The sequence below is a fragment of the Arachis hypogaea genome, chromosome 19 (assembly GCF_003086295.3).
Source record: "Arachis hypogaea cultivar Tifrunner chromosome 19, arahy.Tifrunner.gnm2.J5K5, whole genome shotgun sequence".
In the NCBI taxonomy this organism is placed as follows: Eukaryota; Viridiplantae; Streptophyta; class Magnoliopsida; order Fabales; family Fabaceae; genus Arachis; species Arachis hypogaea.
The window spans coordinates 14,372,111-14,384,508 of record NC_092054.1 but is presented as its reverse complement, the minus strand read 5'-3'; the positions used below and the strand labels follow the sequence as shown (position 1 = coordinate 14,384,508).

At 35.4% G+C, this 12,398-nt stretch overlaps 1 protein-coding gene and 1 pseudogene across 1 annotated transcript; one reads left to right on the top strand and one right to left on the bottom strand.

The window, feature by feature from the left end:
* LOC112777955 (uncharacterized) lies at positions 1-5,087 on the bottom strand. The gene is made up of 3 exons (XM_025822334.1): positions 4,813-5,087; positions 2,854-4,720; positions 1-2,754 (listed from the first exon to the last, which is right to left on the bottom strand). Exons 1-3 carry the CDS (start codon positions 5,085-5,087, stop codon positions 1-3), a joined length of 4,896 nt encoding a protein of 1,631 aa, XP_025678119.1.
* LOC112777954 (probable ribose-5-phosphate isomerase 3, chloroplastic) lies at positions 5,086-11,738 on the top strand (annotated as a pseudogene).
* Positions 11,739-12,398: the final 660 nt, after the last annotated feature.

The following is a 12,398-nucleotide window of genomic DNA, read 5'->3' as shown; positions in this document are numbered from 1 at the left end:
CTATGACATATACATTTTGAGTGACGAGATGTTCCAGTTTCCTGGAATGGCATTGCCTTGTAATGTTTGGAGTTGATATGCTCCCTTGCCGAGCACTTGGGTGACACGGAAGGGGCCTTCCCAATTTGCGGCGAGCTTGCCATGAGCTGGAGGTCTTCTGGCTTCCTCTGTTCGCCTGAGCACAAGGTCGCCTTTGTTGAATATTCTCGGAATCACCTTCCTGTTGTATTTTCTTTCTATTATTTTCTTCTGGGCCCTTTGTTTGATAGCGGCGATTTCCCTGTCCTCTTCAGCTAAGTCAAGCTCGGCGCTCCTGGCCCTTAGGTTTTGTTGTTCATCGTACAACTCGGTTCTCAACGTCGGTAATCCGACCTCAATGGGGATCAGGGCTTCCGAGCCATAGACCAACTTGAAGGGTGTTTCGCCTGTAGTGTTATGTATTGTCGTGTTGTAACTCCACAGTACTTCGGGAATGAGCTCGGCCCATTCTCCCTTTGCGTTGTCGAGTTTCTTCTTTACTGCCTGCAACACAACTCGGTTAGCAGCTTCGGCTTGCCCATTAGTTTGTGGGTGTTCTACCGAGCTAAAACAATGTTGAATATTGAAATTTTTTAGAAATAATCCGAGCTTATTGTCTGTAAATTGTCTACCATTGTCTGATATTATTTCTTTTGGTATCCCAAAGTGGCATATTATATTTCTCCAAATAAAAGATCGTACCTTTTCAGCTGTTATCTTTGCTAAGGGTTGCGCTTCTATCCATTTTGAGAAGTAGTCTATGGATACCAAAAGAAATTTTACCTGTCCTGGTGCTGTTGGGAAGGGACCGAGGATGTCAAGCCCCCATCTGTAGAAAGGCCAGCTTACCTCCATGCTGTGCAGTACTTCGGCTGGCTTGGTTGAGATCGCCTCATGTTTCTGGCATTTGTCGCATGTTTTGACTTTTGCTATGCAATCTCTCTTCATGGTCGGCCAATAATATCCTGTTCGGATTATTTTTGCAGCGAGAGCTCGTCCTCCTATGTGGTTCCCACATACTCCTTTATGGACTTCATTCATTACCTCTCTGGCCTGGTTTTGGTCTAGGCATCTTAGTAATGGTTGTGAGAAACCTCGTCTGTATAGCTCTCCTGATATTTTCGTGTAGAAGCTTGCCTTACGTTTGAACTGTTGAGGATGGAGCTCGTCTCTGGGTAATGCACCTGTACATATGTATTCAAGGAAAGGTTTCCTCCAATCGTGGAGGTGGTTAATGTTTTCAATACATAATAATTCAATGCTCGGTTTTGTGAGTGTGTGCTGCGATAATGTTGATGTTTGTGTGTCCGCCCTGGTGGCGGCGAGTTTAGATAGTATATCTGCCCTGACGTTTTGTTCTCTATGCACATGTAATATGGTGAACGAACTGAAATTTGAAATTAGATCCTTTGCTATGAGCCAGTATTGTTCTAGCAAGGGATCTTTTACCTGGAATTCTCCTCGGATTTGTTGGACCACCAGGAGGGAATCGCAATGTGCCGTTAAGTTCGTCGCTTTGTGGCTTAGGGCGAGCTTTAATCCCGCTATGAGGGCTTCATACTCGGCCTGATTGTTGCTTGCCGAGAAGTGAAATTGGAGGGCTTGCTCGGCTACCACCTTATTTCCCTCCTTTAATATTATGCCAGCCCCGCTCCCTTCTCGACTTGACGCCCCATCCACGTGCAATTCCCATGTTTCAATGTGATCGTATGGGGTCATCTCCGTGATGAAGTCGGTGAGAACTTGTGCCTTGAGGGCCGGTCTAGTCTGAAACTGAATGTCGAACTCTGAGAGTTCAATTGACCATTTGGTCAACCGTCCTGCCAGTTCTGGTTTTGTTAATATTTGTCTCAGTGGGTGATTCGTTCTCACTACTATTATGTGGCTTTGGAAGTAGTGTCTGAGTCTCCTTGCTGTTGTTATCAGTGCAAGGGCGAGTTGTTCTATCTTCGGATATCGTTGCTCGGTTGGTTGCATGACTCTGCTGACGAAGTATACTGGCTGTTGCGTTTTTCCTGTTTCGAGAACAAGGGCCGAGCTTATAGCATAACTTGAAACAGATAAGTATAAATATAAAGGTTTACCGATTTCTGGTCTTTGTAGCACGGGTGGTGTTGCTAAGATCGCTTTGAGCTCGGAAAATGCTTTCTTGCCTTCCTCTGTCCAGTGAAATTTTTTGTTCTTCGATATCGTTTGGAAGAGGTGATATGCTCGGCTTGATGCAGCGGGTAGGAATCGGGATAGCGCAGCTATCCTTCCTGCAAGTTGTTGTACCTCTTTTATCGTTTTAGGGCTTTCCATGTTGAGTATTGCTGAACATTTTTCAGGGTTTGCCTCGATTCCTCGCGATGTGAGCATGAATCCGAGAAACTTTCCTCCCTTTACTCCGAAGGCACACTTCTCAGGGTTCAATCTCATATTGTAAATTCGGAGTTGTCCAAATATTTCCTTGAGGTCTTCACAGTGCGATTTTTCTTTCTTGGTTTTCGCGACCATGTCGTCCACATATATCTCCATGTTGCGTCCTATTTGGTGATGGAAGACCTTGTCCATCAAGCGTTGATAGGTCGCACCTGCATTCTTTAAGCCAAATGGCATTACACGATAACAAAAGTTTCCATGTTCGGTTATGAATGCTGTCTTGCTTTGATCTTCAGGATGCATGAGTATTTGATTATACCCCGAGTATGCATCCATGAAGCTTAAGCTTTCGAAACCTGAAGCGTTGTCTACAAGCTTATCAATGCACGGTAAAGGGTAGGCATCTTTAGGACATGCTTTGTTTAAATCTGTAAAATCGACGCACATGCGCCATTTACCTGAGTTTTTTCTTACCATTACCACATTCGAGAGCCATGTGGTGAAGCGGATTTCTCTGATGAAGTCGGCTTGTAAGAGTTTACTGGTCTCTTCCAGGGCTGCCTTTGATTTCTCTGTTCCTAGGTTTCTTTTCTTCTGAGCTATGGGTCGACTCGAAAGATTGGTGGCGAGTTTGTGACAGATGATCTCCGGACTTATGCCCGGCATATCTGCTGGGGTCCAGGCGAATAAGTCTGCGTTGGCTCTTAGCAGCTTTACGAGATCCGACCTTTCTTGCCCTTGTAGTGCTTGACCTATGTATGTTACTTGCTCTGGTTTGGATGTCAGTTGAATTTTCTGGAGTTCGTCAGTTGGTTGTGGTCTCTCTTGTGTGTCTCCCCTGGGGTCGTGTTCGGCTAGGGAAAGGACTTCCTCTCTGGTTTGTACCGCTTTGATCTCATGTTGTCTTTCTCTGTTATCCGACCTTTTCAAGCAAGAGTTATAACACTGCCGAGCTTGTTGGCGGTCTGAGTGGATCGTTGCTATTCTTCCGTCCTGTGCCTGAAACTTAACACATAGGTGGAAAGTTGATATTACTGCTCTGAACATGTTCAGAGCGGGTCTCCCGAGGATAATGTTATAAGGACTATTGCAATCGACAATCAGGTATTGTATATCAAGTGTTCGGGATGATGCGTTTTCACCTATTGTCGTTTTAAGCCATATATAACCTTTTATTGGTACCCTTTCTCCGGAGAATCCTACCAGTTCTCCGGAGGAGGGTTGTATGAGTTTTTCAGATAAGTTCATCTTTAAAAATGTAGAATAAAAGAGTACGTCTGCGCTGCTACCTGGGTCCAAAAGGACCTTTCTTACCAGTAGGTCGCCTGTCTGGATAGAAATTACGACCGGGTCGTCCAGGTGTGGGGCGGCCGAGCACATATCCGCTTTATTGAAGGTGATCTCTAAATCTGGTGCGTCGCTCTTGTTTGGAGGCGAGGTTCCTTCTATGGCTAGCATGGCTCGGTAACTCCGTTTCCTGGCCGATGTTGTCTCGCCGCCTCCAGCGAATCCCCCGGAGATGCAGTTTATGACTGCCTTGGGTAGGTTATTGCTCGGCCATTTTTCCTTGTTTACTGAGGTCGGTTGCCTTTCCTCCCTGCCTCGGTCGTCTTCCTTATGCTTCCTCCCTTCAATGTATTTGTCTAATAGGCCTTGCCGTGCAAGCCTTTCCAAAAGGTCTTTGGCTATTATGCATTCGTCGGTGGTGTGTCCGTATTTTTGGTGGAAAGCGCAATGTTTGGTTTTGTCTACGAACCTCTGGTCTTGGTAACTGCCTGCCCTTACTGGGGGTTTTATAATCTTGGCATTGAGTATTTCCTTGATTATCTTTTCCCTTCTTGTGTTGAATCTGGTGTAATTGTCAAATTTCGGAGTGAGCTTAAATGTTTTGCCGACCTCCTTGTTGTGGGTCGATCTCATTGATCGTTCCTCCTCCCTTATGGGTTTCCTTTCCGTTTTGTTGGCCTCGCGTAGTTCTTCGATTTCCATTTGTCCGGCTGCCCTTTCCCTGAACTCCTCCAGTGTCTTCGGTTTGGTGATGGCGATCGTTTCTCTGAATTTGCCAGGTCGGAGGCCGGCCTTAAGTGCATGGAGGTGGACAGCCGGATCTAGGTCGGGTATTTCCATGGTCGCCTCTGCAAACCTGGTCAGGTAATCCTTTAGGCTCTCCTGTGGACCTTGGCGGATCGTGCCGAGGTAATCTGATCCATGGACGTATATTCTCGCTGCGGCGAAGTAATCAATGAAAGACTTCGCCAGCTCTTCAAAAGAAGAGATTGAACCTGCAGGTAGTTTCGAGAACCAAAGCAAAGCTACTCCGTCAAGATACGTCGGGAAGGCTCTGCAAAGTACAGGTTCATTGTTAGGACCGTTAAAAAACATCATAGATTGAAATTTCTTAATGTGAGCCCGGGGGTCACCAATCCCTTATACGGCTCAAGTGAGGAGGGGAGTGTGAAATGTTTTGGCATTTGAAAATTTGTGATTTCTTCGGAAAAAGGGTTGTCCAAGGTTAGTCTCTCCTTCGGTGGGTCAGCGATCAGCAGGTCAGGTGTGCCCTGGGAAGATCTTTTGGAATTTCCCTCGCCTATCTGGTTGGCGCTATTTCGTGCTGATAGTTCGTTTAGTCTTTTGACTTCCGCTTGAAGTTCCGCCATTTGGGCCATGAGTTCGGCCTGTGTGAATTGAGGGACTCCGTTGTCAGCCATGACTGGGGCTCGCGCTATCCTGCGAAGAGAAACTCAAGAGGTAGAAATATAACAGGAAATCGTGGGGTTAGTGTTATCGGCCCCACGGTGGGCGCCAAATGTTCCGTTTGGATGATCCGAGGAGTAAGCTAGGCCTTGGGAGCTTGTTAGGTCCGGGCGAGCTTACACGTCCGCTGGGATCAGCGTGGCAAGGGTCCTCGGATGTCTCTGAAACACGGTGGTGGGAGTACCTGCAAAAGCACTCCGATGCTTAAGTCAGAATGTGTATTTATCAAAGAAGAAAGAGTATTAAGTAAGAGAAGAGAATACTGTGTCCTCCAGGGACTGTGGTTTCTGTTTTTATAAGTGAGGTGTGAGTTAGTTGCGATACAAATGACCGGGATTGTTTGTTAGTATCTTTTTAGTTCCGAGGAATCGTCACGTGCTTCTTCTTAGCGTATCCTGTTGTAATGGGTTTCGGTTGGAGGATAAAGCTGACTCAACCAGGAGTGATTAATACCGAGATCTTAGGTCGATTACAGTACTGGGAGGGTGCACACGTCACCTCTTTTTCAAATTCATTAACAAAATCAAACCCTCGTCATAAATCATATATATCGTTAGAATTGAAAAACGATTAATGGTTTAATTCAGTCAGGAAACAAAAAAACAAAACAAAGAAATATTAAATCGTCTTTCATCGTCAACTCCTAATTTTATATTTTAAATTTCTTGAAATAGTTTTTTATATTATATAACAGAAAATTTATTTAATTTACATATGAAAAAATAAATGAGAAATTAGAAGATGTAAAAGATATTAATAATTTTAAATTTATAAAATAAAAATGAAAATAATTATTTTAGAGACTAATTTGATTTGTGTTTTTCAATTTCAGAAGTTAAAATAAATCATGAACGAAAATTCAGGGGCCAATTTAAATAATTTAGAATAATAACAAGCCAATAACACGTGAATAAATCGTATAATGATACCTGACACTATCGATCATGTTAATATGTTATGTGTCATTAATAAATACATTATCTCTAGGGACGGACCCAAACACAACAACGAGGAGGCACTTGTCCCACGGTGTTTTTAATTTTTGTTTTAAAAAATATAGTTATATATAATATGCCCCCACTTCAAATTTTAAATGATCCCACTACAAATAAAATAAATTTAATTTGCTAAAGTTTTAAATTTATTTTTATTTTTTTTATCATTTTGACTATTATTTAACCTAATCAAATTTAATTATTGTACTGTCACTTTTTTATTCTCTTAAATCCTCTTCTTATTTTTATATTTTCAACCTTCTTTTTCTATTCCTTGTCTAATGGTCATCTTCTTTTCATCAAAAAGTAAATTTTAAATTCTCCAATTTTTTTATATAACTCTCCATGACTCTATGTCTCTATATATCTTTTAATTTTATTATTTCTCTTTTTGATATTTTCAATTGTAATTTTTAATTCAAACAATTATAGTTTAGTTATTAATCTAATATTTTATTTTTTCGTGACTTTATATATTTTATTTTATTCTCGATTTATTCATCCTTATTACTTATTTTTTATCTTTTGTTCTATTATATATATCAATGTTGCATATAAAATTTTAAAATAAACTGATTAATTTACTAATTTAGAATATATTTTTTTATTTTTAAAAATAATGATAAAAATATTTTAATTACAATATATAATTAAACAGATACATAAAATCTTTTATCTAACATTATATCAAAATTAAATAAAAAATATATAATAAATTTAATTATTTTAAAAAGAAATAAAAAATTATAAATTATGTTTTTATTATTTTATATAAACATACTTTTCATATAAAGATTTAATTTTTCTAGTATTTATATATAATTCTAATTTCAAATTATAAATACTAATGTATCATTAGGCGCTAATTCAGTCTTTTATTATTAAATGTGTATAAAAAGATTAGTTAGGATAATAAGTTATCTATAATTTAATTAAAATATTTTAATTTTAAATTTTAGAAATAAAAAATAATTTTTTATAAATTATATATAATGAATAGTATTTTAAGAATAAAAGTATTTACTAATTCTTTTTAGCTTTTATATCTCCATATAATTAATAATATTTGACAAAACTTATTTAATATATATATTTTTGCCCCCACTCCTAAAATTTTCTGGGTTCGTCACTGATTATCTCTTTATTCTATATGATCGAATCTTGTTCTGCTAACACGTGATACCGACCATTTTATATCATCATGCATTCATGCTATATCAGCACAACATTAATAGAAAGAAAAAATATAGATAGACAACATAAACAAGTAAACTTTTTAAACAACTTTATTTAATAATTAATTTTAAATTTTTTAAATTTAAAATTTAAATAATTAGTAAACCAAATTAAAAGCTATAAAAATCTTCCCCTTGTCTCCCACATTAATTTACGCACAACAACACACATAGACCCCTCTCATTCACCATTAGGCTCTCTCCGCCCCTGTCCTCACCCAAGACGACCTCAAGAAGCTCGCCGCCGACAAGGCCGTCGAGTACGTCAAGTTCGGCATGGTCCTCGGCCTCGACACCGGCTCCACCGCCGCATTCGTCGTCGCCAAGCTCGGTCATTTCCTCTCTACCGGTCAACTCTCTAACATCATCGACGTCCCTACCTCCAATTGCATTGAAGAGCAGGCATGCTCTCTCGAAATCCCACTCTCTGTCCTCGACAACAATCTCCTCCTCGATCTCGCCATCAATAGCACCGATGAGGTGGACCCGACTTCAACATTGTAAAAGGCCGTGGTGGTGCTTTTCTTTGCGAGAAGATGGTGGAGGCCTCCTCCGACAAGTTCGTTGTGGTGGTCGACGAAACGAAGCTCGTGTCAAGGCTCAGCGCTAGTGACCTTGCGATGCCAATGGAGATGGTGCAGTTTTACTGGAAGTACAATCTAGTTCAACTTCAGGAGTTGTTCAAGGAAGAAGGAGTGGTAGAGCACGGACTGTTCTTGATATATTATAGAAATATATAAAAAAATATTAATTTTTTTTTTTGGTGACTAAAAAAAAAAATATTAATTTAATATGAAAAAAATCCTAATGCCTAACAGAAGAAATGTCCAGTTATATTTTGGCAAAAACAACTAGATACCTATAGGATTTAAAAAAAATCATGCAATTTTTAAAGAAATAGAGATATTTACATTTGCAACACAAAAAATTTAAAAATTACATAAAAAAAACATCCATTTAGTATGAAAAAGAAACATTCTAATGCTTAACAAAAGAAACATTCACGTATATCAATTTATCTTTGTTAAAATGGGTTTCGAGATCCAGTCCATTAAAAAAAATTGGCAGAAGTTGACTGAATTCCTATTAGTTACCTAGTGAAATTGAGAAAAGAAATTATTTGAAAAGCTAATATAAATTATAGGTTGAAAATTTAGGAGTTAAGTTGAGATAATTAAAATTTTAAAAGCCAATTTAAAGCTTGAGACAAATTTGAAAGACGAATTTGAGTAATAATTCGAATTTGGAATATCAGGATATAGGTTTATGATGAATTGAAACGGTACCGTCTTTAAGTTTTAGAGGTGTGTGGTTGAGAGAAATATAAATAATTTTTAAGAATTTTAAGATGGAAATATCATATTTTTATGTTTGGTTCAAAGTTTAAAAAGCTATTTTTAAGTAAGTTTGATTCCAAAGAATTAAAATACCATCATTTCAATTCTCACCTTCCTCTTAAGTATATTTGATTCCCATAAGAATAAAATTTGAATAACAAAATAATACTTAAACCACGTACACCCTTAGTGTTATATGCCATATTTACCGGACTCAAGACTCACGGATGAAGATTTAGTTCTGAGCATGGCATATAAATTAAGAACATAATCGCATAAACAATGGTAGATAGGAATTAATATTCTAGTAGTAATTAACCGTTTATTATTGGCTAATAAATTATCATATGTGGAAGACAAAATTTAAATTTAAAAATTTTATTTATTATAATAAAAATTATAAAATAAAATAAGATTTTTTATTTAAATTAAATAAATACAAAATTTATGAAAATACATAAAATACAGCATAATTACGTAAATACACAATGTGTCACTTCTCAATTACTGAGAAGGTTTTAAAAAATAAATAGATCTCGAATATTCAGACTCCGATTGATACGGAACGGAATCTAGAATAAGATGGAAAATAAAAAAAAAATTCCTCTACCTCAATTTGATTTTCAGATGCAACAGTTAAAAGGAATCACTCTACCTCACCGTTCACACTCAAATTTCTCAAAGAAATTTAAGAAATTTTTATTCATAAAAAATTAAAGAAAAATGACTACTAGGTTTTAGAGGGTTTTTATACTTTTTAAGTTTAAAATTCTAACTCATAAGTTCACTAAAATAAAAATAGGCCAAATAATAACTGGGTTTAAAATAAACAAAACAAACTAAAATAAAATAAATATAAAATAAATACTAAGAAAGTGATGGCTATTTAATTTATCTTGACTAACGAGAGTTTTCAATGCATCTTGTAAATAGTAAGACGTTTGATTTTCTATAATCGCTAATCATTGTTTTGTCCAATTCTTGATACATCTCTTGAACAAATGATTTCATATTTACAAAATATTTTTTTATTTCCTTAGTACAACAATACAAGTATATTTGTTTTTATTGAATTAAATTAAATATTTTTATAATTTTAAAATTTAAAATGATTTGAATTAAATGAGATGAAATGAAAAACTAAAAATCAAACAAACATAACATCAATTCAATCATACACACATCTCGCGATGACTGAGACGCCAATTAAAATTTGGCAACTACTCAAATGAAGATGGCAAAAACATCTTTTCATAAAGATGCTTTGTTTAAAAGTGTGATTTATTTATTTAGCCACACTTTAAACAAAGACAACATTTTTATAAATATTAAAATCTAACCATCCAATTCATCATCCAAAGGTCAAAAGAGAATATTTTCACATGAAGACAATGATAAAGTCTTCATTGTAATATCCACCTTAAAATTTTGTGTATATCTCGAGTACTGAGACTCTTTATGAATTTTGCACATATTTTGAGTACTCAGTATCAACTCTTGTGAGTTGTGACAGAATTTTTAAATCTCTTCCTAATCGAGATGTGACACATTGTGTATTTATGTAATTATACTGTATTTTATATATTTTTGTAAATTTTATATTTATTTAATTTAAATAAAAAAATTTCAATAAAATAAAACGATGAATGATAACACCCACTAATTGACTAGTATCTCGAGTAAAACGTAAAACTTTGACAAGTGCTTAAGCCCAAGAGGCATAATAAGCCCAATTACAATATTTATTTAGATTAAATTAATTGACTCTAATAATTATTTAAATCTAGTTAATGTGGAGCTAAATCAAGATGAATTTGACTTGTAGAAATAAAATTAAATTAAAAAAAAATTTACATATGCTACCAGTCTACCACCTTTGCTGATTTACTTTTTATTTTTGAAAGAAAATTAGTGTTAAGGAATACTAAAAAAAATGAATAATAAAAATAAATAATTATTAGGACTTGATATGGTTTTTTTTGTCATTAATAGGACTTAATAAGTTTGAAAAACAAAAATTCTATTTCCGTTTGTCAAATTGCTTTTCTTGTAAAACCCATCTTATGATTCATTTGACCAGAAAGGGTTTACTTCACCATGGTAGAAAATGTCACCCTTATAAATTAAAATAAAATCTTTATAAATAGGTTGGTAGGTGGGGACAGAAGCAAACGCGTCTCATATTCCTGAATTTTCACCTCATTTTGGTTGGTGATGTCCCCCTATATGCTTTTAATAATTAAGTGACTCTCAAGGATACCACTTGAGTTTGGAATCAAATGCAAGTGAGAAACGAAAATGGGTATGATGTTGACACAAATTATAAAATACATTACACTTTCTTTTGGGGGAAACATAAATTTTGGAATAGGTCATGATATTTGTACCAAGTTAAAATAAAACAAAATTGATGTTGAGTCTTTGAAATGCTAAAAACAAAAATAATATTGGGTAGTAATTAATTTGGATTAGTTGAGTAGTTAATTTACTCGTCCACTTAAATAAATATTAAGAGTTTAAATTCCACTTTATACATATAGTAATCTATTTACCAGTAACTATTCTTTAAATAAAACTCAAATTTGTGATGAATTAATCCTTGCAATTGAGTTAGAAGACAACATAAAGACAACAAAAAAATTTACTATTAAGATATTAATTTACTAATGAAATGGTGCTTTAGGATTCAGTAGTATCTTGTAGTACCTTAAAGCTTATGTCTCATTTTAGTTTTGCGAAAATCGGTGTTTTAACCCTTAGAATATAAAAAAAAATTATGAACACACAAAAAGTTTTTCATCAAATCAAACGCAATATATTTATATATAAATATATATTATTAATTTATTTTTAATATATATTTTTATATTTTAACATATATTTTATACATATGATTGATTTGGTGGCTAATTTTTTATATACACATAATATAATTATAAAATATTTGTTCTAATTTGTTGAGTGTTGAAATTTTGTCTCAGATAGCAAAGAAAGAACTTGATGATGATTTGGTGAGAGCGAGGAGATTGTTAAAGTAAAGTTTTGAGAGCTTCTATGAATTTTGATTTATTAGAATAATGAATCACACTTACATCGAATACAAACTTTTTTTATATACAAATCATAATAAACTTAACTAATAGTTAATTATCTGCATTGTATAACTAACCTTCTGTTCTACATTACTAAGTTAATTTCTCTAACCAACTAATAAATACAAGTGACTTAGCTTGCTAACTAAATTCTGTTATATTATCAAGGAGCTAACACTTCTATTTTCTAACATCCCCCTCAAGCTTAGCATGTAAAAATCTATTAAGCCAAGCTTGAAATGAAAGGTTGAAAAAGGTTCTAAAGCAAGTGATTTGATAAGTATATCGGCAGTTTCATTTGCTGAAGATATTGGCAGAAGTTTAAGAACACTTTCTTGACTCTTGTCATGAATTACATGACAATCAATGTTTATGTGCTTGGTTTTTTTGTGAAAAACTGGATTTGAAGCAATATGGAGGGCTGCTGGTTGTCACAATACAAAGTGATTGTGTTTTTCTCGTTAAATTTTGATATCATTGAGGATATAAGTCACCCACAAACCTTCACGAGTGGTTGCCGCCAGAGCTCGATACTTTACCTCTGTAGAGGAGCAAGAAACAATAGTTTACATTTTGCTTTTCCAAGAGATTAGGGCTGATCCGAGG

Coding starts and splice junctions, on each gene's coding strand:
- LOC112777955 (XM_025822334.1), bottom strand. CDS start 5,087: ATGGCTGACAACGGAGTCCCTCAATTCACACAGGCCGAACTCATGGCC. Junction 4,721..4,812: donor CTCCCCTCCTCACTTGAGCC/GTATAAGGGATT, acceptor TGTACTTTGCAG/AGCCTTCCCGACGTATCTTG. Junction 2,755..2,853: donor GGCTCTCGAATGTGGTAATG/GTAAGAAAAAAC, acceptor TGCATTGATAAG/CTTGTAGACAACGCTTCAGG.